This window comes from Rhopalosiphum maidis, chromosome 2, assembly GCF_003676215.2.
Source record: "Rhopalosiphum maidis isolate BTI-1 chromosome 2, ASM367621v3, whole genome shotgun sequence".
In the NCBI taxonomy this organism is placed as follows: domain Eukaryota; kingdom Metazoa; phylum Arthropoda; class Insecta; order Hemiptera; family Aphididae; genus Rhopalosiphum; species Rhopalosiphum maidis.
Genome location: NC_040878.1, coordinates 52768748 through 52796549, shown reverse-complemented (window position 1 = coordinate 52796549; position 27802 = coordinate 52768748). Strand labels below are relative to the sequence as shown.

The window sequence follows — 27802 nt, the reverse complement described above, 5'->3', positions numbered from 1 at the left end:
TGAAAATAACTAATTTTTACATTAATTTAATTAATATAATAATAATAATAATAATAATAAAAAAAAAAATGACTGTTTATTTAATGATTTTAATTTTAAAATTTTAAATACAATAATAGATAATTATTATTGAATATTTTGTGCGACTTAATGAATATTTTTTTTTTTTAATATTCAAATTTAAATAAGATTTGAATAAGAGATTAAATGTATATTGGTCAGATATAGTAAATTGAAAAAAAAATCATAATATTGTCAGGTTTTATAGAATATTGTTTGACCACAGGCAGAATAAGAAAAAGAAAATTAAGAAATTAAATAATAATTAAACTCCAGGTATCATTTGCCTAAAAGCATAAGTCTTTATGTAAAAGCTACACAAATTGAAATGATCAACATGATGCAGTCTAAAAAGACTTATTTAAATAAGAAATAAAACAATACATACATATATATATATATATATATATATAAATTAAATTATATAGCACCTTAAAGCATCTCGAATACGTTATTTGCGTATTATAGGCATGAGCATAGCACGACTATTAAATAATTAATATACATAACATTTTAATGGTTAACTATTTATGTAATAAATATACAAAAATAGTTTTGCTACTACTGGTTAAATCAGAAAAAAAATTGTCTATTATTTGAAAAAAAAAATTAAGGATTTTTACCGTGAATTTTTTTGGAAATACCTAATATATTAATACTTTGGAATTTAGAATAAACTAAAGGGTTCATAAGGGAATCATACTTAATGATTAAAAAAAAAACCTATGCAATCATGTTTGATTCTTAAATATGGTCAATTGAGTAGATTTTAAACCAGCATTTGCCTGCTTTTGGTTTCTACTGTAACTTATTAAGAATAAAATTAAACATTAACATTGTACCATTGTACATTTAAAGAGAACTAGGTTTAAATATATTTTTATAGTAACCCTCCTTTGCGTGCAAAAAACATGGAACTGATGAGTGTCCCTCGTGAAGGTTGAGGATCATTTGTTGAAGAACCTACAGTACCCAAGTCCATACGAAGCCTGGGACCACCACCATCATTGCTACTATCCAATTGTTTAAGTCTTCTTTGCAGTGCACCATTTTCAGGCTTAGGGGGAATACAGTCTCCGATGTCGAATACAGGATGACCAGACATATCTGGTGGAACAGTTGGTATATAGTGTTTCATTGTCTCTACAAGTCGAATTCCAGCCAATGTCTATAACAATTTAAAATGTGAAAAAAAGTACAATTAGAGAAATAACAATATTATTTGTTTACCTTTTTGTCTGGCCTTACGAGTGATTTTGTTTTACGAGCTTTGTGGTGTTCTGTTCCTCTTTCAGTGCCTGTCAAAGTCTTTCTCAACAATTTTGCACCACTGTGCATTAAATATCCTAAAAGAAAAAAAAAATTGTTTTAATAATAAATATTTAAAAAAAATATTAATGAGCAATAAAACTTACCAGGTAGTCCAAATGGATGAGAGTACGGAGAGTCTGATGGCGAAGGTGAACGAGAACGATCTGGAGATCCACCAGGTGATCCGTATGGACTGTTACAAGGTGTAGCTGTTGTAGAAAACATAGGTGTTGCTAGAGCGGAAGGTGTAATTGCCCTAATACCCCTTTCATTTAACATAGCTGCTAATCCACAATTAGTAGAAAATGTCGTAGTTGAATTTCTCCTAGATAACATAGGTGTAGTTTCTCTGGTAGGTACTCGACTATTGACACAGCTATTTACTGCAGTTGACATAGCACTACCTCGAACACTGAAAATTAAAATTAAATATTAATTTCTCAAAGCAAAAACATAAAGTTATATTATGTTACCTGGTTGTTAGACTTGTACCATCATCTGGATGCATGACTCTGGAATTGGTAATAGTAGTGATGTGGGTGGACATTTGAAACATTTTTCCAGGGTGTGTTCTAGGTTCATCTTCTTCAATTTCATCAAGTCTAAAAGTTTGAGGAAGCCCTGCTATAGGAGCAGTCGAATCACACTTTTTGATCACACCTTGAGGTTGTTCTTCAAGAATAGAGCTCAAAGATGGGACTGATTGAGCATTCCACTGTTGTAGCGTAAATGAGCCTTGCATCGGTTTAACCAACTGTATACCAAATATAAATTCATATAAAATAATATAGGTGTTAGAGAATATATATTAATATTATAAATCACCTGTAATTTATTTGGTGTCTTCCAAGTTGACAAACTTATGCTACCAGTAGACATAATCGAATCAGGGGTTCTTGTATCAGCAGAGTCATAAGGATCAGCAAACATGAAACCAGATCCTAACGCTGCACGTCGAGCTTTTATCGATGCTGGAGTTAGACGTTTCAAGGCATTGGCTAAATCTTCAGATCCGGGAGCACCAGGTATACCAGGTTGTTCACTATAACCAATTACATAAAAAAAATCATTAACTCCATGCCAATAATTTAGAAACAAAAATTATAATTTTACATAATAAATGAATCGGTGTCAGAGAAATCATCACAATCACTATGAGTAGGAGATTCCTCAGTAAGATCATTGTAAGCTGTTTGCCTGGATAAATTTCTAGTACTTGTTTCCATAGCTGATGTCAGCTTCATCATTCCAATAGACTTCTTATAACTACTCGCTCCAGACCTAAATATAGTGATAACATTAATGTGTATATTGTATATTTGTATATGTAGTGTACCCACAACCAAAATAGTTCACTTACATTCGTCCTGTACATATTCCTGAGTCCAGACTGAGTTCAGAAAACAATGAGCTCTCCAAAGAACTATGACCATGACTGTGCAGCCCATTTGAGTTCAAATATGGGGGAAGAGACGTGAATAAAGGTCCAGCTCGAGCTAGTGGTATGTGTTTGTCTCTATACCCTTTGAGTTCGGTTTGACATTCATGAAGCATGGTAAGCGCTTCTTCGTATTGTTTTTTCACTTCAACAATTTCAGATGCTAATTCATTTTGTGTATCTCTAGCCAACATTAACATGGCCATAAGTTCTTCATTCTCGTCGTTTTTCTGAAAAATTATAAAGCTTTATTAAATAATCACGAAAATACATAACTAAAAATGAATTACATTCCTTTCTGGCTAATATACAATACTATAATATAAAACATTTAAACATAACAATTGATTTAGTCTTAAGTATTTTAAATAATGTAAAATTTATTTTTAAATACTTAATAAATATGTGAAGTTTTCAGTTATTTAAAAATTTCAGTACGAATTCCAACTTAAAAACCAGGGTTTGAAACATCACTAGAAACTAAACTACGAATACTAATAAGTAATAAGATTACATACGATTTTTAACGACGCTTCGATGCTGGACAATTTTGAGCGTAAAAACTCGCAATTGTTATGTAGTGTTACGTTTTCGTCCCTGTGTTTGTCTGCTTGTTCCATGATGACGGATAGGTCAGACCTCGTGACACTGAGTTGAGATGCAAAGTCAGACATTAGCTGTGCTTCTTTAGCTTCTACCTCGTCGGTTTCCATTGCAAGTCTATTGGCCTCACCACGCAAAGTACGGTTTTCGTCTTCAAGATTTTTGAGGCGCGTTTGCAAATAACCGACACTGACGCCGTAATACTTTTCGTTTTCAACCGCATCATCATCTAAAGAACAAACAACAACAGAAATAACACCATTAACAATATTATAAAACGCAAATCTTTCGGTGTAGACTAAAGGTTTTTATTTTTTGATTAAAAATATTTAAACTGTCTAACGGTTGTCTTTTTAATTTAAAACTACTAAAATATACTCACTCGCTTCGTAGCCGGTTTCGTCGGCATCGTTGCTAAGTATTTTGATGAGGTCGTTTTTTTTCTGTAGCTCGTACGAAGCCTGTGTGTAACGCTCGTTGACAGTCTTCAACTCTGTCTCAAGCAATCCCACCCTGGCTTCAAGCGTCTGATTGCCGGTCAAAAGTTCTTTGCCAATGCGCGCAGTTAGTTCCAAATCTTTTTCTTTCTGTTAAATGAAGAAACAAAACGAAATTACGAAACGTTAAAAACACGATACAAAAATTTCAAAAATCAAAATAACTTATTTTCATACATATTATTATTAAAAAAAAACAATCGTATAATAATGTACAATATAAAAGTTTCTACTCACTTCTGCTAATAGTTGGGTTACTGCTTCGATATCATTATAGGTTTTTGTCATTTGGCTTACGCGGTTGCTGCATAGAACTGAAACATATATCACAATAACATATATATAATATAAATTAATAAACAACAAATGACAATTAATCAAAATGTTTGTATAAACTGAAAAGATAGTTCGACGTCATCATTGTTGATAAGCGCTAGCACTACTATGTTTATCCGTATGTGACGCAATTGATATTTTAAAAGGGGTGGTGTTCAAGCAACGAATAGGGTGGTGGTTAAAGGGGAGTAAATACGTTTATTGATCCGCACGCGCTGTCGCTTCAGCGGGCGTCTGTACACCCGGAGTCTGTTTGTTTATTTTTTGAAACTGCATTTTCGATCTGTACAAAGTAATGTTTATATTTTTATAACTCGTTATGACAGTCAGTTATTGTTTTTGAAAATTAAGTATTATTTTTTTTATTACAGGAAGTTTTGTACTTTTTATTTATACAGTAATCCATATTTTTGAGTTGATGATTCTGAAGCAAAATATTTTTCTCAATATTTTGATGCAAAATAACGAATAATACAATATTTTCATGGATTAAAGTTAAGATAAGCAAAGTAGTGGAACCGATAATTTAAGTAGTATCCAACATATCTACTCTATATAAGCTTATAAAGTATAGATTATTTTTCTAATTCGTTAGACATTTTTCAAGTAAAAACTACTAAAAATTATAACGAGTATTTTAACATTGGGGTACCAGGTTAGGATCTAGTGTTAAGAAGTCAAAATAAAACTATAAAATCTGCAAAATCACTACAGCAGATTAATTGGTCCATTATAACTGTCAATATCTTACAGAAAGCCAGAGCATTTAAAATAATTCTCTGCATCCCAATTTTTGAAAAGATCACACTTTAAACACGTAAAAAGTTATTTGATTATTTAACTTTTTACGTAGGCGCGTTCAAATTATATACAATTAAAATGTCATCAAATAGGATCATTATTAACGTAATTCATATAAGCGATATAATTACGTTGTTTAATTAAACACAACAGAAAAATGAAAATATACTATACATGAAATGTCATAACTACGAAATTAAATAATACTGTGTTAAAACAATAGAATAATTACGAGAGTTTGGCATTTAAACTTTACCCATAAGATAATGAAAATATAAAATAATAATTCATAATTTTCAAGTCTATAATACATGTGCATATAAACGCGTGTCGCGTTTTTGCCAAGGTTAGTTATTATTTATTAAGTACACAAAATATGATCAAATAATAAATATAAAAATAAATACTATTAAATACTAATAAATAAAGTATTATCAGAAACCTTATAGAGTAAACTATTACATATCATAAAATAAATGCAGTAAGAAATAAATAACAATTCTAATCGAAATTAATGTTTATAATAAAATTGTTTACTGTGTGTGAAAAAGAAATTGAATTTGGGTTAAATATAATTTTTTTACCAGTCATAGTACCTATATGTACTAAAAATTAGTATCAAATGTATTTATATACTTAAGTTTTTGATGAAATAATAATAGAAATTATTTTAGGTCATCGGATTTAAATAGTAACTACCTAACGATAATAAATAATAATGCATTCAATTATAATTTAAAATATCTATAAGTAAATACATCTATTAGTTGAATAAATTACGTAAATAATTACATTATAGACACTAATGATAGTGATGTTTAAAAGATGAATTTAATGATATTATTATTGTCATTATAACAAATATTAAATTAGACAATTCGTCGAGCACAAATTCAAACGGACCGAAAATCCAAGGCTGTAAATATATAGGTACACGATATACACGAATAAACATTATGTGTATGCGTATTTCCTCATTTAAAACAATAGTTTGAAAATAATTGTACATTAATACAATATAGTATAATATAATAATATATACATTGTAAATAGCATAGAAAGCATGAGAAGTTGTTTATGAATACACTAGGCAAAAGAAATGTTATAGATCCATGTAAGGTGTTATACTATAATAAATAGTATAATATAATAAATAATCAACAAAGGCCGTAAAATAAACAATTGAAACACATAACGTATTGTAGATGTACATATGTACCACATGAATTATCATTATAAGAAATAATAATAAAAGAAGCTATATGCATCATACGCCTTGAAATCATACACAAGAATGTGTTAATCCATAGTTAATATGATTATGACTGGTCACTGATACACGTAATTGAATACTATTCATACACACGGACAATCACTAAGATTTTTATAATGATTCACCGGAAAACAGATTACGTAAATAATAAAAATCAGTTATAATGTATGTTTAAAAAATAACTTTTATCAACGTAACACCATATACTTGAATAATATATATATATATATATTATATATAAAATATAGATACAGTTATATCGTATATGTTTTACGAGTAGTAGGTAAAAGTTAAGACATGGAAAATTGGCAAATAATTTCAACTTCTCTGGTTATTCGGTTATAATATGTGGTATATACATTAAAAACTAACCCAAATATGCAATGATGTAACACGAGAATCACAAATATGACGAGAGAAACAAATGTGCAATATGTGTACAGTATGTATACAATGTAGGCCACTTAATTTCCCATTTATGGACATTAAGTAAATACTTAAAATGAAAAAACGGGAAAACACCCCTTTGTATATACTAAAGTAAATGTGCAGAAAAAAATGATAAGTACCAAAAACATTTTTAATAAACGAAATAAACCATGTAGTATGATAATTACGTATTACATAATGCGAAACCAAATAATATACTATTTAATAATTTAAATATGAAAGTTATTAAACGTGGAAAAGAAAATGAAGCTTTTATTAAATTTAATATATGGTAATTATAAATCAGCACGAATTCCGTAGGTAATTAACTACATCCTACATTGGTTAGTCTATTTAGTTGTTACAGCCTACACTATTTCAGTGTATCTATATATATATAATAATACAGGATGACATCTACCTATTTTTAACGTATAACATTCATTAATTATTATATTTTTTTATTTTGAAAATTTATGATTTTCTAATAACTTTAAATTATGCAGAAAAAATATATTTTTAAAAATGTTAGTAGTTTTTGAAATAATAAGTCTTTTGTTAAATGACTAGTACTTATTTAAAACCCACCACTAATCTATTTATGGTTTTTTATTTTAAAATTTTTATAAAACTTATTTATTATCAGACATCAAAAATAAGTATATACTATTATTTTTTCTTACACTCATATTTTGTATAATACATTTATTTATTTATGCATAAATACAAAATCACGTTAAAATTAATTAGAAGCGAAAGTATGTTATATATACGTGGGTATAATTGATAACATTTAACCATCAATGCAGGTTTTACATATTTAAATTGTAGTAGATACGTAATTAAGGTTTTTTTTTAAACTCTAGTTAATTATTAACAAATACTTAATAATTATTATATAAAAATGTTTTATGAACTATGAAGACAATTATTTAAAAACTCAACTATAAATTTCTCTTTAGTTTTATGAATAATATATTAAATGACCATATCTTTTTTCTAAGATAAAATTAAACATTTCCTCTGTAGCTGTTAACGTAATAATATTTGATTTAAATGATTTAAGTTTACCTAAATATATTTATATTGTTAATAAATTAAGGCGAAAATATAAATTTTGTACTTTTGTAGGTAAATATAAAATTAACAATTCACCAAAAATTGAATTAGAAATAGTATAAGATATATAAGATACTTTACACATAGTAATACAATATAATATGACAGTTAATTGACAAAAAACAGCCAAAATGAACATAAATATTTCTGTATTGATTGTTAAAAAGCGCAAGAAAATATGTAGGTATAGATGCCCTGATGCCAAATTATACTTTAGTGTTTGAAACTCAACACGCACCATGTCATACAAGTGTCAACCCACAATAATAAACAAGACAAATTTCCAATTGCATACTATTTAGAAGGTATTCTTCAAAAAAGCTTTGACATTCTTGTCCTGTTTATGAGGTTTTTTTTTATATATATACGTTATCATCTAATATTAAATGTGTTGTATAATAAACAAAAAATAATATGTAAATAATTTCTTTGAGTATGAATGCAATGAATTATAATAATTTATAATTTATAATAATCGGTACTGTGTACGGATAACTAAACTTACAGGTAATAAAATGGTTGTAGAATATACCTAGCTAGGAAATATATTAAAATATATTAAATTAAAATCTAAAAATAACGAATACATATATTGTACTAGTTGATTCATAATTCATAAGTTTACACTTTGATATAAATAAGTATACTAAAAGATCATTTCTGATTAATAATATAGGTATGTTTATGCAAATTCTATCTTTTATATATAATATGTTAAATAATAATAATAGAAATATATTCATTCACTTATAAGTTATAAATTTATAATAAACAATATTTTGTTTCTATTATTATTTTGTAGAAATGCTATAGTTACCACCTAAAATAATAACTATTATACTATTTTATATTTATATAGTTGAAAAAATGGTTAATTGTTTTGTTTACAAAGGGAAAATAACGAACTTCTTGTATGAAAAACGCACCATAAGTAAATGATTTATTACTTTACATTGCCTTAGTAATGAAAAACAGAAACATAATAATAAATCGATATTTGTTAGGTATACATATACTACAATACAACATAATACTATTAAATGTGTTGGCTATTACCTATAACAAATACATAGATATAGTTCAACGATTTCGTAAATCAAAAACATTTTTTTACCATTTTATGTATCTATATTAATTCAAAAGACAAGTATTCATTAACTGTCGATGATAAGGTTATTTTTTTATGTATTTATATTTATTTCGTTTAGTGTTTAAAGAACGGGATGAGGTTTTTATAATTACTAACTAGTAACCATACATAGTAAATCTACTCTATTCGAAAAGAATCTATTACAAGTTCTGTTATAAATACATGGAATCTAACTTATTATTATACAACACTAATGATGAAGAACAGTGTGCGATTTTTAATTATATCGACATCATCAACCCATAACAGTACCTAGTATTAAAAAAAAAAAATTAAAACATAGGTTCAATAAAACAATGCATGTCGATAATTTGTAAAATTATATGCAATATTTGCATCATTAAACGTGTGGCTAAAAACGGTACATCTATAACATTAGTTTCCGCGGTGATTGTCATAATACTACACATTACAGAAATACTAATACGTAAAATAACTACCTACGATTAGGTCAATTGGCGTCGGAATTCAGATTAAATATAGATAGATTTACCGTTGCATAATATATACCTAGTGAAATCGTTCAGGTACGACTGTTTAAGTTACAATAAGTGGTTTTGGCCGGTGAACTTTTTTTTTTGAAACAAAAGAACTTCTTACGAACTTCCTGTAGTTGAAATGTGTATCAGCCGGTAAAATACACTAACAAATCTTATATCATCATGTTTGTCGGGTACACATATAAGACAGCACTGTACCGGTATTGCTCCAGGCACAAAAAGTAAAAGCTCTAGAGATATCGAAAGAGTTAAATCGTGCATAAACGCGCGAAAGTGGTATTTGAATGCCAAAACATGAACGATTGTTTGAAAAAAAAATGATAGCGTAATATCATTTGCACATGACATTATTAACAGTAATCGGGAGAATTGACGATGATGATAATAATAATAATAAAAATAATAATACGAGTAATAAGTAATAACCCGCTATACAGAGAATGGCTCGGTGAAAAAAATTGTATCACAAATCACAATGAAAACGTGACATGACCGGTCAGTCGGGTGAAAGGCTTTTTTCTCGCGAGTTGTGTCTGTTGTGAGTATTTGATCGGAAACGCATTCTCACTAATGTTGACAGTATGAAATATTATTTTTATACACAAATAATCAAATGAAAATGTTAACTTCCGTTCATAGCAAAACCAAAATGATAAAATCATCATCAAATGATCATAACAAATAATGAAATGCGGAAAGATAAAACTCCCACGCACACATAGTTCAACGGTATTGGTCACTATTTTTAAATGTGTAAAAAAAAATTCATGGCTCCATACCAAACCATAAATATGATTTATACTTTTTAAAGCAAATTTCAATAAACTAGAATAAACCAAAGTCGAACATCATAATATATTAAAAAACGCGGGAAAAACTTTTTTTTCGTTATTATTAATACTTACTATAATAAATTTAGGATTGATTACACGAAACACTATAAAATAGAATAAACTTAAGACATGAACGATTTCGTGTTATTTATTTTTTTATAAAACTACACTATTGGCATATCTAAACGTTAACTACAACGTATACTCTATAAATGGACCACATTACATTACAAAAAAGAAAGAACTAAGAAGTTTTTTAAACAAAATTATTATGTTAGAAAAATGTTCTGTTAAACAGAAATTATATATTCAATAGTCTGAATAATTCAACTAACGAGAAAATTAGAAAATAATATGAAATATGAATACAGTATGTAAAATTAGTAACAGCTAAAATATGCTGCATATTATGATTGGAGGTTCAAAAATAAAATTAAGATAAAAACTAGAATTGGTTTATTTAAGTGGGTGATATATACAAAAAAGTTAAACCTAGGTGTATTAGAAAAAATTATAAAACAGAAAATATTGCACAAAAAATGTATAATTAACCTACATGTTTCGTTGAAAAGTATATATTTTCAGATTCTGATTCTATAGTTACTCTTACATCTGATTTACTAATTTAAGTTTAATAACAAACTCAGATCAAAATTTGTAATTTAACTTAATTTGTAGTAAACCTACTATTTTAAAAATTGAATTAGGATTATTTCGATATAGATACTTTTCTTTTGCAAATTATAGTTGGAAAGTATAAGTATAGGTACGTAAATTATAATTATTTAAATCATTTTTATTAATTGATATTAGTAATATATTATTAATACTATTTTATTGATTACTCTAAGCACTAGTAATTATGTAATAATCAAATAAAATATAAACAATGTAAAGGTGCCTATACATAATAGTCGTATCTAATCATAAATAGGGTCATCTGAAATAGGTATGCAATTTAATATTTTGAATATCACCCAATAATGGCCATTGTTGCCGCGGTTTTATTAAATAAAAAAAAAATTAAAATTAAAAACGTGTAAAGGTAATTTGTTTAGATTTAATTTTTGATTCATTTTAATACTACTTTAAGAAAATACGAGAATATTTAGAAACTATAATATTAATTTAAAGAACTAAATTATTTGTATAGTACTGTGCAGTTCATTATCGTTGTTAACTTTGCATATATTATATATTTAAATATTTGCTTGTATATAGACCCAATAATTACTAATTTGAGATTTAACTTAAATATTTAATTAGAAAAATTGTATTAGCTTATAAATTGTATTATACCGTTTGAAGTAATTTTTATAGAAAAAACACAAATATAAAACAGCTATTAATAATATATATTATAAAAATTACATAAATGTGATTTTAATAATTAATAATTAAATTAATCATAAAAAAATATAATTTAATTAATGTACTATTATAAATTATTTATTGATAACCATGTTATTATAATGATAAATATTTATGATAAAACGAAACTAAAATAAATAAGATATTAAAATAAGATCATGGAAATAGTAGAACTAAATTATTTACCTATATTCAATAATACAATTATATATATATTATTTTTGGTTACCGCAAAAATCAAGTTTATTGATTTATGCCATAATATCCCCCCCTCCTAAATCATTTTTGAATCGGAGTTAAATAATACAAACTGCATAGTACATAATAATAATAATAAACAACAATATTTTTGGAAGTTTTTAATTATAATAACCAGTTTTATATTTATGTATTGTTGTGTAAAACAATAATTGTATCGAATCAAAATGTCCATAGTTCATACTAATTTTAAGTCATTTATACATCACGAAATTGTTTACATCGTTAAACAGTACGTCGGTATAAACCTTTGAGTTAATAAATAAATCACAATGTTTTAATATTAATAAATAATAATAATCTATTACCTATACAATAAATGCGATGTTTTGAAAAATAATAGTTCAACTTAGGTACGATATTACTAGGTAATTGAAAATTAAATTATAATAATATAAAAAAAAATCCTAAAAAATAAATATAAAATAAATATAAATATAAATATTATTATTATTTATAAATATTTTTTATTTCTAAAAAATAAGAGGCTGCAGATAAACTATCTTTGTTGAGCTGTTTTTCATGTGCAATGATATATCATTGAATTAAAATTTAACACATTTGTTACATTGAACTAAGAGATAAACTTGAACCTATACTATACAATAAAACTATTTTTCTGGTTGTAAAGACTTATGTCTCACATCATATAGAAATAAGGTGGTAAATGCCGTAGAATACTGTATAGTATGAATATAGATGTTTAAATACTACCATTGATTAAATATATTTAAATATATCAACCCAATAACCAAAATAATACACAGAAAATGGAAGTTTTTTTCATTATTTTTTAATAATAAAAATTGCAAGGATATGATCTATAAAAACATAATTATAAAAACCAACAGTAAAACGTCTTATAGTAGAAGTTCAATGTAACGTTATTACTTATTACATTCTTCTATAATTTGATCGTAATGTAGGCTTCCACCGCAAACGCAGTTTTAAAATTGCACAGTTGACTAAACAGTAAACGCGTACGTACTTTATTAAGTATATTATAATTTATAAAGTATATAATATGTACGAATAACTTGTCTTTAATTAGCTATTATTATTAACATCAATATCAATTAGTATTTATTATTGATTTGACTAATTAATACTAGTATTTTGACCTTGTAACAAAAAGTAACAATAATGAATAAATGATTAAGATTTTAAGGTGACTACCTACCTAATATTAATATTTTTTACTATGTATATGTATTTTAATTTATAAGAGCTTAATGAATGTGCGTATACGACAACTGAACTATCAGTTGCACTTGCACACAACAGTTTACATACACAATAATATGTAATAAATAATACGCCCTTAATACCTACTGTTGAAGGAATTTTAAAACACGCTCATATGATTTCTCGTAATCATCACGATAGAGGTCTATTATAAATAATACGTAAATAGATAAGAAAGATCACTGAGTTATATAGTCAAATCGACAATAGAACCTAATATTATATAATAAATTATTGTTTTAAGTACAGGGGCATATGTACCTTCGACGAGCAACTGTTCGTCGTCGTCCCGGACAGAGTGCCGAGGCGGCTGTGGTGCATCGCGGCGACCGAAATGCAACCATCGTGCTAGCGGCCGGTCATCGTCATCGCTACTGCAGCAAAACTCGTCGTCGTACTCCAAACACTCGACAGAGTCACGTTCAATTTGGCCCTCCACGATAGACCGGTTTTGAGGATGACCAACGGGATCCGGACCGAAAACGCCACTGGGCGGCTGCAACGACGGCTAAAGACAGACTACGGCACACCATCACACGCGACAGATGACGACGTGAACAAGGACGCGGTCGACCTATACTATTATTGTATTTTTAGAGTAATGACTCGGTTGAAGGACCACAAACACAATAAAATAATGATATTTTTGAAAAGCTCCAAATAGGAAAACGATGAAGAAACTTAGTCTGCTGATGACATATTATATAATATACTAACGTTGTAAAGATGATTCCATGGTTTTTTTAGAAGCTACCCAATAACTAATTAGCGGATGGTGCTAGTGGTGTCGATAATTTTATTCAAAGAAACAAATAACGAAAACATAAGAGTGATTAACTCTACATATTGGAATACATAACACAGATAGTACAATCTTAAATTTAAGATAGATTATAAGATAAATTGATAATTTTATGAACAATTAATTCAATACGCTGAACTGCATATACTATGTAAAACAACATGTGAAATCGCTACAGATTTGGGTAAAAACCGTGTCAAGTCACTGGGGTCGCCGCTTTAATTGAATGCTACTGATGAAAGTGGAATTTTTAACAATTCGTGTAATATATGTAAGATTGGTTGTTATTTACAATTTTCAAACCCATGCACGTAACCTATATATTTAGGCGATTCAATTAAATCGAGATGAAAATTTAAAAAATTACATGCCAACAACTGATTAATTTACCTACACTTGCAAGCGAACACTATGGACGTTTAATTGCATTTACGGATTACTGCACTTAAGATACACTGTACATAAGAATATATAATACTATAGGAAACAATGGCTTTGGATCGCAACATTCGATATAATATTATTATTATAAAGCAAAATTATAACAAAAAATGAAAATAAGAACTCGAGCGTTTAATTTAATAAGCGTAAAATTGACGTTTGAAACGTCTCTATTATCGTGACCTTGGTAGTACGAAAAAAAGCGCCCTTGAAGGAAAAACAGGAAAACTTTTTTCAATCATCTTAATCCTTATCGATATATCACCACACAAGGTTTCGCACTATACACAAAAATATAGTATAACGTTATTGTATTATATTATTGTTAAGATGGTGATGGCGATGCCACAGCTCATATAGGACACATCAGCTGTCACAGATTTATAAACATGAAAAAAAAAACACAATAAACGTGGAAAGGTAATTCTTTTAACTATATATAATATGGCATCGAAAAATAAATATTTAATAAAAAATATACATTGAATCAAACTGTTTAAATGAAAAACAATTATTTTTTTAGCCCCACCAAAGTTTTAAACGATATTAGGACAAGGTTTTTAATGATCCGCATGATCGAAAAATTTGCAATGGAATATATTTATGACAGGTTCAAGACTTCAATATTACAATTTTTAGAACAAACAAAATATGGTAGAAGAACTTATAAGCATATTTTTTTCTGACAAAAATTAATATTTTTTTATAGGAATTTTTACACCTTGAATACTTACGTTAACATTATTATTATTGAATAGAACAATAACTAGTATTTAAATTTTAAAAAGTAAGTCATTAAAAATTTACAGTAATTATTTTTTATTGTCTGCAAAAAAATAAGATTATTAACGGAGATTATAATGAGTGATAACTACTCATATAGGTATAATGAACAATAATATATTTATTATAATAATAATAATTAAAATCACTACTACGTTGTACGCTTGTCTTTAAGAGGACGCCATACCCGCATGTGTTGTCTCTGTCTTACTAACGTACATTATAACAAAATTTCGTTCGCAGAATACATTTTGTGATGTTAGCTTTAATATTAGAGTAAATTTACCTATTATCAAATTTAAAGGTAAGAATATTATCTAAACAATGACATATGCTTTTAATGGTATTATTATTTTAAAGTGAGTTACAGCTATGTAAAATATTGAAACTTTAAAATGTTCATAACTCACTTTAAAATAATAATATCAATAAAATCATATGTCTTTGTCTGGATAATATTCTTACCTTTAAATTTGATAATAGGTAAATTTACTCTAATATTAAAGCTAATATCACAAAATGTATTCTCTGAATGAAAATTTGTTATGAATGTTATGATGTACGTTAGTAAGACAGAGGCAACACATGCGGGTATGGCATCCTATTAATATAAAGTTAGTTTTTAATTTTTATTTATTTTTAACATAAAATAGTGGACTACGTGATTAATAATATAGATTCGATAAACATTGTTATAAATATTATGTTCACGAATAAGAAAAAACCAACAATAAAATTATATAATGCTAAATTTTATATAACTTGAATACATCGAAGTAAGAACAAAACTATTTATTAGACATCAGAGCTTTTCAAAATATATCAATAATGTATCATTACACCAATATATTTAATAAACCAAGGTTGATACTTGATCAACTTCGTATATTTTAAATAATATTCATAACATACTAGAGAGTTCTTCGAAGAGATTACGTTTGATGAGTACATACACTTCTAATATACGCGAATCAATAACGCTAAGTAATAACACTAGTCTAATATATTGCTGAATACAAAACATAAGAGTGTAATGCAAACATAAAATTTAGTTAAAAGAAATTGTTTATATTATACGACGTCACCAAAATATTGTAATATGCGTAAAAAATAATACACATCTGAAAATAAATAAGATATAAACTACAAAACGAAACCGATATGAAAAAATAACACGGCGAATGGGCGTGCAAGACTGAACATAGTATCACACCGCATTCGTCGAGTGGTGTGTGTGACACAACAGCGCAACTCTCCGGGAAAAGCGCTGTAGTTGCGGTGCGTCTGAACTATTTTCAATATCAAACAGTGGTAAATATTATATGAATGCCGTTATCAATTATAGTTATAAATGTGATACGTAATACAGTTCATGTTTCATAAATTAATTATAACACGAATGTTAATGGTATTCACTAAATATAAATCAGTCGATTGGACAATAAAAAGAAAATTAACATCATGATATCCGACATGGTTTATTTAAGTGCGGTTGATACGCCGATACAAAAAAACGGAAACAATATTTTTGAACAAATAGCCATGGGAAAAGTTAAAACACAATCATATTTATTTATTATTGTATTGGTATACAGGCCGCAGTAATGTCCTACGAATATTGTAGAAACTATCAAAAAACTATTCAATAACTCAAAATTTAAGGAACATTTTTTTTTGATGATCAATAGATTTTACTTAAAAAATCACCAAAATGTTTATTATGATGTTCAAAACACTTGTGCCGCTAGAATTATCCATTCGTTTTATGTTAAGTTTAATTAATCAAGCAAAAATATTAAACTATATGGACTAGGATTTAAATAATTGGAATAAATCACATTAGTATCCATTAACTATACTTAAACAATTTCCGATAAATCAGTTTTCAAGTAAGCATTATCATTAAAATTCATACGTACAAGACAAGTATAATATTAGTAAAATACTAGGCGCACAAAAATCCCACCCAAAGTAAAGTAGATCAAAATTGTAATATAATTATTTATAACTTATAAGTCGCATTAATACATGGATTATGGACATACCACATATAGTATGCCACACACTTGGTATTATAATTTACATGCGGTTTGAAAAAATCACAGGGTGACAAAAACCTTTGTCTGCGTTGAAGTCAATGTGTGCTTAAAACTTTAAAAAATTATTTCAATTTTAATATTTTTTTTTAAGAAATTTAGTATTGTAATTTAGCTTATAATACAGAACATAAATTCAATACTTTAGTCGTGAATACGTTTCTTTAATAATATTGAGTGTTTTAACTAGATGACTAGATATTTAATAAACAATTAAAACATTTCATACTACAACTATTAATTAAACGTTTGAGAACTGTAACTAATTAATTACAAATGAACTTAAATTTGTAATTAGACATGATTAAACGGGGAAATTATTGATGTAAGAATTTTAAAAAATCCGATTAATTATTTACATAAATAAATGTTTTATATTATATAATTAATTTTACTAAACCATGTTAAATTTTCGATATTATTATCGTTGAAATGAATTAAAAACGATATTAATATTATCAATTAAAATCTCCGTAAAATCTAGTATCTCCAGATCACATACTCATACTATCATACACTTAAATATAAATATTTTTTAAACTCATATAGACGCGTAGAATTTATTGTATTCGTGGACCGTGGTTGTATTTCATGTGATAACAATAATTATTTTTAACAAACTATATTGACAAAGTAACAAAATATTAATGAAGTTATTGTCCACAACAACAACGAACAATAAACTGAAGCTGGACACCAATGTTTAATCAAATTTCAAAAAAATCAACTGAGTAAAAATTAAAAAAAAAAACAATTAGGTAGTTGATTAAATGTTTTAAACGATATTTTTAATTTTATTATACTAGCAGTATTAGACTTAAGTAAATTTACTCATAATAACGCTTTCAGAATTAATTTCATAGTAATATAGAGAAACTTATTTAAGATTTATTTATTGTTTTAACAATAGAATTGTGGCGTATTTTAAGATAAAAATTTAAATCAAAACTTTTAGTTATGTAATACAAATTGAATTATATGGCCCATTTTAAAAGAATAACGTAACTACTAAATGTTCTCACGAATCACATTAACTAAGTAATATCCTCTAATGTAGTAAATATGCCAACTAAATATCGTTGTTAATGTTGTTATTATAATATTACATTTACCTTTATAGTATATACTACTTTAATGTTTTAGACGTGAATAGAGATAACATATCATAATAAGCATTCTCACATAGTAATAACAAATTTAAGTAGGTAATTCACTAGATTTGATTATAACAGTATTAGAGTATTAGACTGCTATTTAAAGAAACAAATGGAACACGAGTTAATAGTTTCACATACATTTTTCATTTTTCATTCTTTAAAATTATTTGTGTACAAAATTTTATGCGCTTGTAGATCTGGGACACTTTGATTGTATTTAAAAAACAACCTTTTTACAGTCGCGGAAACTTGACGCGTAATTGACATAGAACACGAAACAAATTATTGATGAGATAAAATAACATCTATTAAATACTTTTAAGTTGTTTATACAATTTTTATTTTAAATATTATTGTATATGTATAATTTAGTTTTTAGTTTAAACAATATATATAATACAACATGATTCATATTTCCATCAGAATCGATTGAACAGAGGTGAAGGTTAAAAGGTACTTTGCTACTTTACTATTGAAATTAAATGGAACAATAAAAAAATATAAAGCTTGAACAATAAATTAAATTTTAAATTTTAGTTATACATCTGCAGCTTATAACTTTTACTACCTAGTCGTTTTGTTATCAAATGAATAATTTAGGAAAAATTGTATACATTTTAATAATAAATTAAAAATACAATTATAACATAAATTATATTTTAGTCTGGTTACATTTTAAATACAGCATTTTCAGCAAATAAAAGTATGTTTTTTCACGTGGAATGAAGGAAGTATACAACTATTAATATATATCGAAATCAAGTTAATGTTTTTAAGTCCTTGAGCAGTTGAACATATAAATGGAAAGTACACAAAATAATTTTGACATTGAAAATATTTAATATAATTCATAAATTATGATGTTGTCCAGTTACTATAAAACTAAACTTATCGAATGCAGTGAAATTATAAACTTTTTTATTTTTAACATTGTACACTGAAATTAAAGGTTACTGTAAATTTTTAAATACACATAATAACGATGTTGTTATGAAATTTCAACTTGATTATTATTATTATTTTTTAAACTAAGCATTTCTTTTTAAATTAAAATCCACATTAAACACGCTTAAAAATGGGAATTTGTGCCGTAGTAGTTTATTACCTCTATTGAGCTCCGGCAATATCATTCGTATCCGCGGTGGTTTCTCCGAAGAAAATCTAGGGTCTACAGGTGTTTTGGCCGGCACGGTTGGCGACAATAAGTGATACATGCACTTAGGTGATTCACCTTGTGTTTCAAGCGTACTCGAGCTAACCACCAGCGGGTTTCCGCAAAAGTCTTCACTGCCGTCACACAGGGATTCGGCACTTGCAGGGTCGACATTTTCAAAATCGATGGGATGTCCGTCATTTTTGCAGGTCGCTAGCTGTATGCGGTTGACATCTTCATGGTCATGACGGATACTCATTTCATTATAAGTTACGGATATTTATCACATTTTGTCACAATAATTAGTAGTCCTAAATTAAAATACACATTTTATAAAAATGCACGCACACGCAACCGAGTACAAAAAAACGAAAATTAATACTATAAACTGTGAATATTATACCTATATGTACTTAATGTTAGATTATTATGTGAATAATTCGTATCTATGAAATATGTCTGATAACTGTTACGGTCCAAAAGCAAAGTCTAAACTACTGATAATTGCACATTGTCGAAAATTTCTATTTAAAACCTTATACCTATTGACAATTTCTTGAAAACATTCCTTGTAAACAATAATTATCACATCATTATACTTCATTCAAGTAAAAAAACCATTAGAATATATTCTAAGGCTATATAGTTTTCTACTCACGTGTTACAAAATTACTACGCATGACTAACCGATTCTAATATGCTCGTGCTTCATTCAATATGTATACGTCTTTTTATACATGTATAATTAACACATGGGTCAGGTCGTCATCGTCGTCTCGCTATCAAACGAGACTACGCAACTCCAATACATAAATGAAATCCATCACACACATTTTTTTGATATTTTTAAATGATTATAGGTCAAATAACAACTTAATCTATGAAAAGATTATGGATGTTTTTTCGTAAAATACTATAAATTGTTTTCACAAAAAATAATAATTGATATCTAATATTTAATATTGTTTTATATTTCTAACATCCTGATAGTGTGACAGGTTATAAGTCTAACTTAATAAAGTCTGTTCGTAATTATAAGTATAAGTCGATTTTGTGCTCGGGTACGTGTACATTTATCAATACTGTTTAAAAATAATAAAACCAGCAATAACAAACTAACATTCACTTCTTATATAAAATTTAAAAATGCATATAAAAATACCTATATATTTAAAATTATAATTAAAATGAATTATATTATCACAAAACTTTCATAACCGATAAAATAAACGACACGAAAGAGTTTTTAATTTGTATAACTTATCGTACTGAATACATAAAAAAAAACACTCAAGAATTGAAGAATTTAAACACCGGAACTCGGAACGCACTTCGGGCACCACATAACATATCACACACGAAACAATATTACACGGTCGACTAAGGTGCCGGAAAAATTGCGGTGGCACAGAGCCACTACGGAGAGTAAAGCCCAGCCCATAACGTAGCAGTGATGCAGAGAACACGATAATTATTGTACGTTCACCAATAATATTTAATAATAACCTAACGGGCAATCGTATTTAGTAAATAATATTAACAACCAACCATGATAAATAGATTTATAATGCCGGTGAACAATGATGTACCTATACAAATAACAAACTTACTTACATTTTCGAGAGTAATAAACATGAAATATTGTAATACATATTATTATTTATTATGTTGTATATCATTCTACCCACAACAAAATTACTCATACTCATATGTGAACGTGAAACAACCTTTCGTTCACATTGCATTATTCCAATCACGTTTTGTTTTATTTGCCAATCCTGTGGTCATTTAGCCATTATCCATTTTTGAAGAACAAACGCAATACTTTAGGCTGATGGTATAATATTTTGATCGCTTTCAATAGGTAATCATTAAATTATGTTATTATACTACGAATTATGTATATTAATACTAGATATCATACAGATAACACTAGTTTTTTCACAAATAAAATTTTAAATCTTTAGTATACAGTAAGAATAGAACAATAATAATATTTTTTAAACAATAAAATAAAAAAGCTGATCATTTTAATGTATAGGTACATAAACGTATTTATTACAAAAAGAAAATAGGTAGGTAAAACGGCAAAATGTATACAAGTGACTTGGTAACTTTATAATTAGGTACCTAATTATATTATTATTTTAATATAGGTAATTAATGTTATCACTTATCAATATACACTTTAAGCATTTAAATAATATCCTTTACCTGTGAAAATTGAAATAATTACGTTTTAAAACAAATCATATATTCACACGAATCACACAATTCGTATTTCCAAACTTTTAGTACTAACTGTCGTAGCAATATGTAACTTTACATTACGTGGGTACTAGATAACTACTTACTGGCACAATAATTCAAAACAAAAATGAAATTTAATAAGACATTGTTAAGATATTGGATACATCCAAGATCCAACGCGTATAAAAATACGTATTGTGAACAACAAAATTTACTAACATTTAAGCCAACACGTTATTATGTATGTATATCAACAAAGTCAAAAAATAAAATAGCATGCACTTTGACAACAACAGATGGTCTGACTAAAAATACATAGTACATACAATAATATGTACAACGTTAGCATCGAATTTCATCAACCTGACTGATAAAATTTAATACGAGAGAAAGCTGACCATAGGACTATTATTTGGGGTGAACATGCAACTCCCTTGTGAGAGAAACTCGATTCACAAATTTGAATCCCTCCATTTGTACGGCTTCTTATGAACAAAATATATACACAGAACTCTGCAGTACTGTATTCATGCTTGTCACCCGAAAGTATAGTAAAATGATTCGTTTTTTTATTATTATTATAAAATGTAATAATGGTTTGAATTGGTTTCATTTTACCCGTAGTTCAAAATGTAATGAAACTTATAAAGTATATGACATGTAAAATACATAAAAAGATCATTTCTTTCAAAAAAAGAATGTATATTATTTATTTAGAGCCTTTCTATCATTTGTCAGTTACAATTTAAATATTAAAAAAATATCATTGCGTATGATATTTAGTCCCGTAATAAGAGGTGAATAAATAAATGATTACAAAAATGAAATTACGTACTTGAAAATGTCTTAAAAAATATATGAGTGAATATCAAACGTATTATTCATAAATATTATCGTAATTAATTATGACGTATAATATTGATATGATACCTTAAAAATAATTTCTGTTGCACTATCTAGCTTTTTTATTAATTAAGTAACAACAATGAAGGTATATAAAGTTATATAGGCAATCGGTAATTGGATCACATTTTATCTACCTGCTTGATATAAAATATTAACATACCGTTCAGTACCCTGAGTTTGGGCCACAAATTAAATCTACATTTTTAAAATATTATAGCCTGAGATAGGGCCATAAATGTATAACACAAAAATATACAAGTATGTATCTAACTGTATTAACTATAATTTTTTTTCAAATAATATGATACAGATTTTACAAATGCAGATCTATCTCTCTTCCCTTCTTCGTATTTTTTAATTTTATTAAGATATCATTTTTTCAAATAAAAGTTCGTTTTCTGGCTTTTAATGTTCCATGCTTCTACTTTTCTGATTAAACTCCCAATAAAACTTATCTTAAAATTAAATTTAAAATGAAATTTTGGTCAATTACCGGATACAATGATAAAAATCGTTGAAAATAATGGCCTAATTACCGTACACCTTTTTAAAAAAAGCTAATTGTGGCCCAATTCCCGAGCGCCCAGTTATATAGTATCTAATAAATATAAAAATGGAAAAATATTACAAAAATTAAGAATTTTACTTCTAGGAATTATCATTGTAAAAAATAAACTAAAGTGAGTAATTTTATAATAACCATTAATAAAAAAATTGCCTATTTTTTATTGATCAAGTATAATTTTTTAGATATGAAAAAAACTTAACATTTTTAAAAACAAAAATACAAATGAAATTAGTCCTAATTAAAGTGTGAAACCAAAAGACGATATGCTAGGCAAAAGAACTCCTTCCCCTACATTCATCAACTCATAAAACGGAAACATTTTAATTAAAACTAGTTAAACTGGATACCCATACGCCTCATTTTTTTCTTCTATAAATGTATATAATAACATTAGACAAAACAAAAAATACAGTAAATAATTAATAATTATATTCTTAGACATAAATAAAGATACAAACCCAGGACTTTACTACTAAAAATAAATAACTGTTAACTTCCAACAAATTTACACTATATTAAAAAAATTAGGAACTACCACACGTTCAAGTATGTTCTAAGTCAACAAATTATTTTTATTTTACTGACTTTTATACGAGTAAAATTATATTTAAAACAAAACTCTTAAACTTATAATTTTTAGTTACCTACTATAATAAAAGCAAAATATAAACATTTACTATTCAATATAACACACAATTTAAAAAAAGAAATAAATAACTATTATTTATCTTAATAATACAATACACAATATTAATGAGTATTTTATCTTTTATTTCCATTTAATACACCGAATTGCATATTTAGCAATTGTAATGAAGTAGTTAAAGTAATTAAATAATAGAATTCAAATAATTACATGTACATGTAGTTCAATCTATTATTTAAATTATTTAGTAACATAAGCAATATTCATCGATCTTTCTTTTCAGTTTTAATATTAAAGTTATACTAAATAATTGCATATACTTACGAAAATAGTTTAATGTTTCACGAATATATTCTTTTGAAAGACTAGCTGTATCAACTTCGTCTTCATTTAATGCTGGACTTGGAATATACCAATCTTTATTTTCATAACCTAAAATTGTACAAAATATTCATAACAATAAATTGGCGTATTTAATAGAATAAAATAAAATATTATAGATATATTATTTTAGGTTCTTTTTTTAAAAATTTAAAATATTCACAAAGTTAAAAATGTATTTAATAATATGTGCATACAAGTATACAAAATGTCAATATACATACTAAATTATATCTTTTTTTTAATTAAAATAATTGTATGGAAATTTAATGTATACATTAACAAAGAATTTATAGTTAATATAGTATTGAATAAAAAAAAAAAATCAAATAATTGAATTTTTTACCAGTAAATTGGGTTAAAGTGTCTGCTCTCAATTTGTACTGTGGTATGGTTTCTTCCAGCAAACTGATTAACTCAACTTCTGGAAGTTCATCATTATTGCATATTTCTAAAAAAAAAAAAAATGGTCATAACTAAGTATGTTAAGTGTAAGTTATTTGTATAAAATATGAAACAAGAAGATTTTGAATATTATATATATTTTAATTGTGTTTAGTAAATTTGTTTATTTTAGTTAGTAATAATTTTAGTGACAAAACAGTTTGCTAATTTAAACCAAAGAATCAATTTGAAAGCAAATAAGTAAGCTATAGTATCCAAAGCAATAAGTAGTAATAATAAATCATTTAAAATTATGAACTAAGTAGACACTCTATTGGTGTTTGTCCAAATTCTGTGACGTATAGCAGCTACCTAGTACAAATGACATTTTCATAAATTATTCAACATGAGATTATAAATTTAGTCATATGTTCCTAAACAAAAGCTGTTAATGTAAATCAAAAAATCAAAACAATTTAGTCACTGAACACTTGATTTTTTACTTAACAGACCTACCTGATTCCCAAGTATTTAAAATGTCTTGTTGTCTTTGATCAAATCTGTTCCCTTTGTTTTTAAATCGTGGTCGACAAACATGATCGTCAGGCCAAGGAAACATTGCCTCAAATAATTAAAAACCTACCAAATTCTTTTTAATTAATATATTCTTTTTTTTTCGAATATCAACACTAAAATAAGCCTAAGTAGATGTATTGAAAACATAAAAATCTAATACAATTTATAAAACATTTAAAAAAACATAAAATGTAAATTTGTTTATGCACACCTTGATTACGACCACACAATCTGGTAAAACATAAAGGAAGCATGGTACCTTTAACAGTATTACAAATTATTTCTTAAATAAACTGAATAGATGATATGAAAGAACACACACACTTAACTACCATTCCATATGGCTATGTTAGAGAAAATACGGTTATGAAGTCAATGAAGTGGAAATTTTTGATCAGAATTAGTTCCAGTTACAAAATGCAGACAGTTTTCTTTTGTGCACTAGATATTTGAAAATTAATCAACATTCATGTTGTTATAATTTTATCCCCAGCTCTTATGCAGAGTTTACACTATTTTAAATATGTATTACGTACTTTGATTATCAAAAAAGAAAAATTAAAATTAAAGGAGCCAATTAAATTGTATTAAACATGTAAATGAAACTGTTTAGACACCGTCAATCGCTGACAGACTGTGACGTTGTTGCTTAAAAATACCGGCACAAAATGCACTAGATATTTGGCACCTATACATTTTGGACATGAACCAAACAAGCAACAAAATCAAAATGGTTTGTGATAGGATATTTGAATATAAAAGCATAATAATTACTATAGACAACTTTTATACATAATTATTATGTCTACACCCTTAAAATAATTCTTGTAAAATTAACATATATTACCAGTTAAAGTATAAACGCTACAGGTTTTTTTCGAGGCTTGTCTACTCAAATGAGATGACTCACGAAGCAGCTTTTTTACCCCGGACGCCTCCAGCTTGATTAAAATATAACTCAGTGGGCCTCAATTTTGCTAATAACTGAAATCAAACAATAAAAGTGCTTTTATATTATAATAATAAAGTTATTAAAAATTATATATTAATAATATGTAAACAGGTAATATTATAATAATGTGAATAAAAAGTATTTAGATGGTTTTTAGATAATAGGTTTAATATTACATCCTCCAAAAATTGTATACACAACATTATTTATGAATTAAAATAAAAAAAAAATTAAATAATACCTAATAATATAACTACTTGATTATTATATTACTTTGTTATGATTAAACAACTTGTATACCTAATAATTATAATTTATAACAAATTATCCTATAATAAACATTGCTTAAACTACAAACAATATTAAAAATTTTTTGAAATTAAAATTATACTAAAAAAATATTTTAATTATCATACCATCAAAAAAAATGAAAAATTTAAACACTTAGCATTAAAATTAATAAAATTAACAGTTTGAATAAAAAATTTAATATAATTTAATCATAATTTTATTTAACTAGAACGTTATCATAAAACATTTCAATTTTAGCTGATTATATTTAATACAACAAGGTTGAGGACAATAAAATTCCCCTCACATTTAATTGCTACAGCTATTAAACTAACAAGACTCAAAAGTAAACTTTTTCCAAAATGACACACCCAATCACAATTTATTACATAAATAAAATCAATTTTTTTTTTCAGCAAATTGAAATTATACTTAAGTAATAGAAAAAATATAATAGAGAATAAAATAATAATTATAAAGATAATATACTATGATTAGTGCTTAAGTTGTTTTATAATACTTGGACTTTACTAAAAATGTACAAAAAGGAAATTGAGAAAAAAATATAAAACATTTTTATTCTGGTTAAACAACATAATCTAGGATTTGATTATTTAATAAATAGCTAAGCCAAAGAAACTTTTGAATTAAATTTCATTTAAAAACATCTATAGATATTCGTTTATAGAAAAAATAATAAACATTGATACGTCTTAACAGATTTAGTATTGACCGTTTGACCAAGACCCAAAATTTTTTTAGCATATAGGTTAAAATTGAGATTGTTTTTATTTAACCTTGAAAATATTAAATTAGTAGCCAAGTTTATTTAAGTTATTTTTTACTACCTGTTTCTATAAAAATTAATCATAATTTTCTAAGTATAACAAGTACACATTATATGAAGTAATAAACACATAATATATTTTAAGCTCAAAGATCATGTACCAATGCACCTATAGTTATTACCTACTTCTAACAATACACCTATTAATCACAAATGTTTTTCTTACATAATAAGTCATAAAAATCTAAAATCTATCATATTATAACTTATAATGATGAGCTTTGACATTATTTAATGCTCAATATTTATTTTAAGGAACAAATCGTTAAGTACTTAAAAATTTAAGTCCATTTCAATTTACTAATAGATATAAGATAAATAATAAAAGAATCATAAGTAATAAAC

The 27802-nt window shown here is 26.4% G+C and overlaps 1 protein-coding gene across 5 annotated transcripts; it reads right to left on the bottom strand.

Annotated features, from left to right (window-relative positions):
- Window positions 1–223: 223 nt before the first annotated feature.
- LOC113551587 (trafficking kinesin-binding protein milt) lies at window positions 224–26251 on the bottom strand. Of its 5 annotated transcripts, none has more exons than XM_026953911.1 (13): window positions 26215–26251; window positions 24754–24858; window positions 24351–24458; window positions 4147–4223; window positions 3795–3999; window positions 3328–3641; window positions 2732–3039; window positions 2485–2652; window positions 2197–2413; window positions 1845–2125; window positions 1476–1783; window positions 1291–1406; window positions 224–1228 (listed from the first exon to the last, which is right to left on the bottom strand). In XM_026953911.1, exons 4-13 carry the CDS (start codon window positions 4195–4197, stop codon window positions 941–943), a joined length of 2256 nt encoding a protein of 751 aa, XP_026809712.1. In that variant the 5' UTR covers window positions 4198–4223; window positions 24351–24458; window positions 24754–24858; window positions 26215–26251; the 3' UTR covers window positions 224–940. The 5 variants fall into 5 exon arrangements, with proteins under 5 accessions (XP_026809712.1, XP_026809709.1, XP_026809711.1 ...); XM_026953907.1 differs by lacking the exon at window positions 26215–26251 and adding an exon at window positions 25308–25328 and having other exon boundaries at window positions 941–1228; XM_026953908.1 differs by lacking the exons at window positions 24351–24458; window positions 24754–24858; window positions 26215–26251 and adding exons at window positions 19609–19967; window positions 20819–21033.
- Between the last annotated feature and the right edge of the window lie 1551 nt (window positions 26252–27802).

Excerpts from the sequence above, each read along its gene's own strand:
- LOC113551587 (XM_026953908.1), bottom strand. The coding sequence starts at position 19,915 with ATGAGTATCCGTCATGACCATGAAGATGTCAACCGCATACAGCTAGCG. Across the intron at positions 3,642-3,794 it reads CGAAACCGGCTACGAAGCGA|ATGATGATGCGGTTGAAAAC; the intron begins GTGAGTATATTT and ends TTTGTTCTTTAG. Across the intron at positions 1,229-1,290 it reads TCGTAAGGCCAGACAAAAAG|ACATTGGCTGGAATTCGACT; the intron begins GTAAACAAATAA and ends AAATTGTTATAG.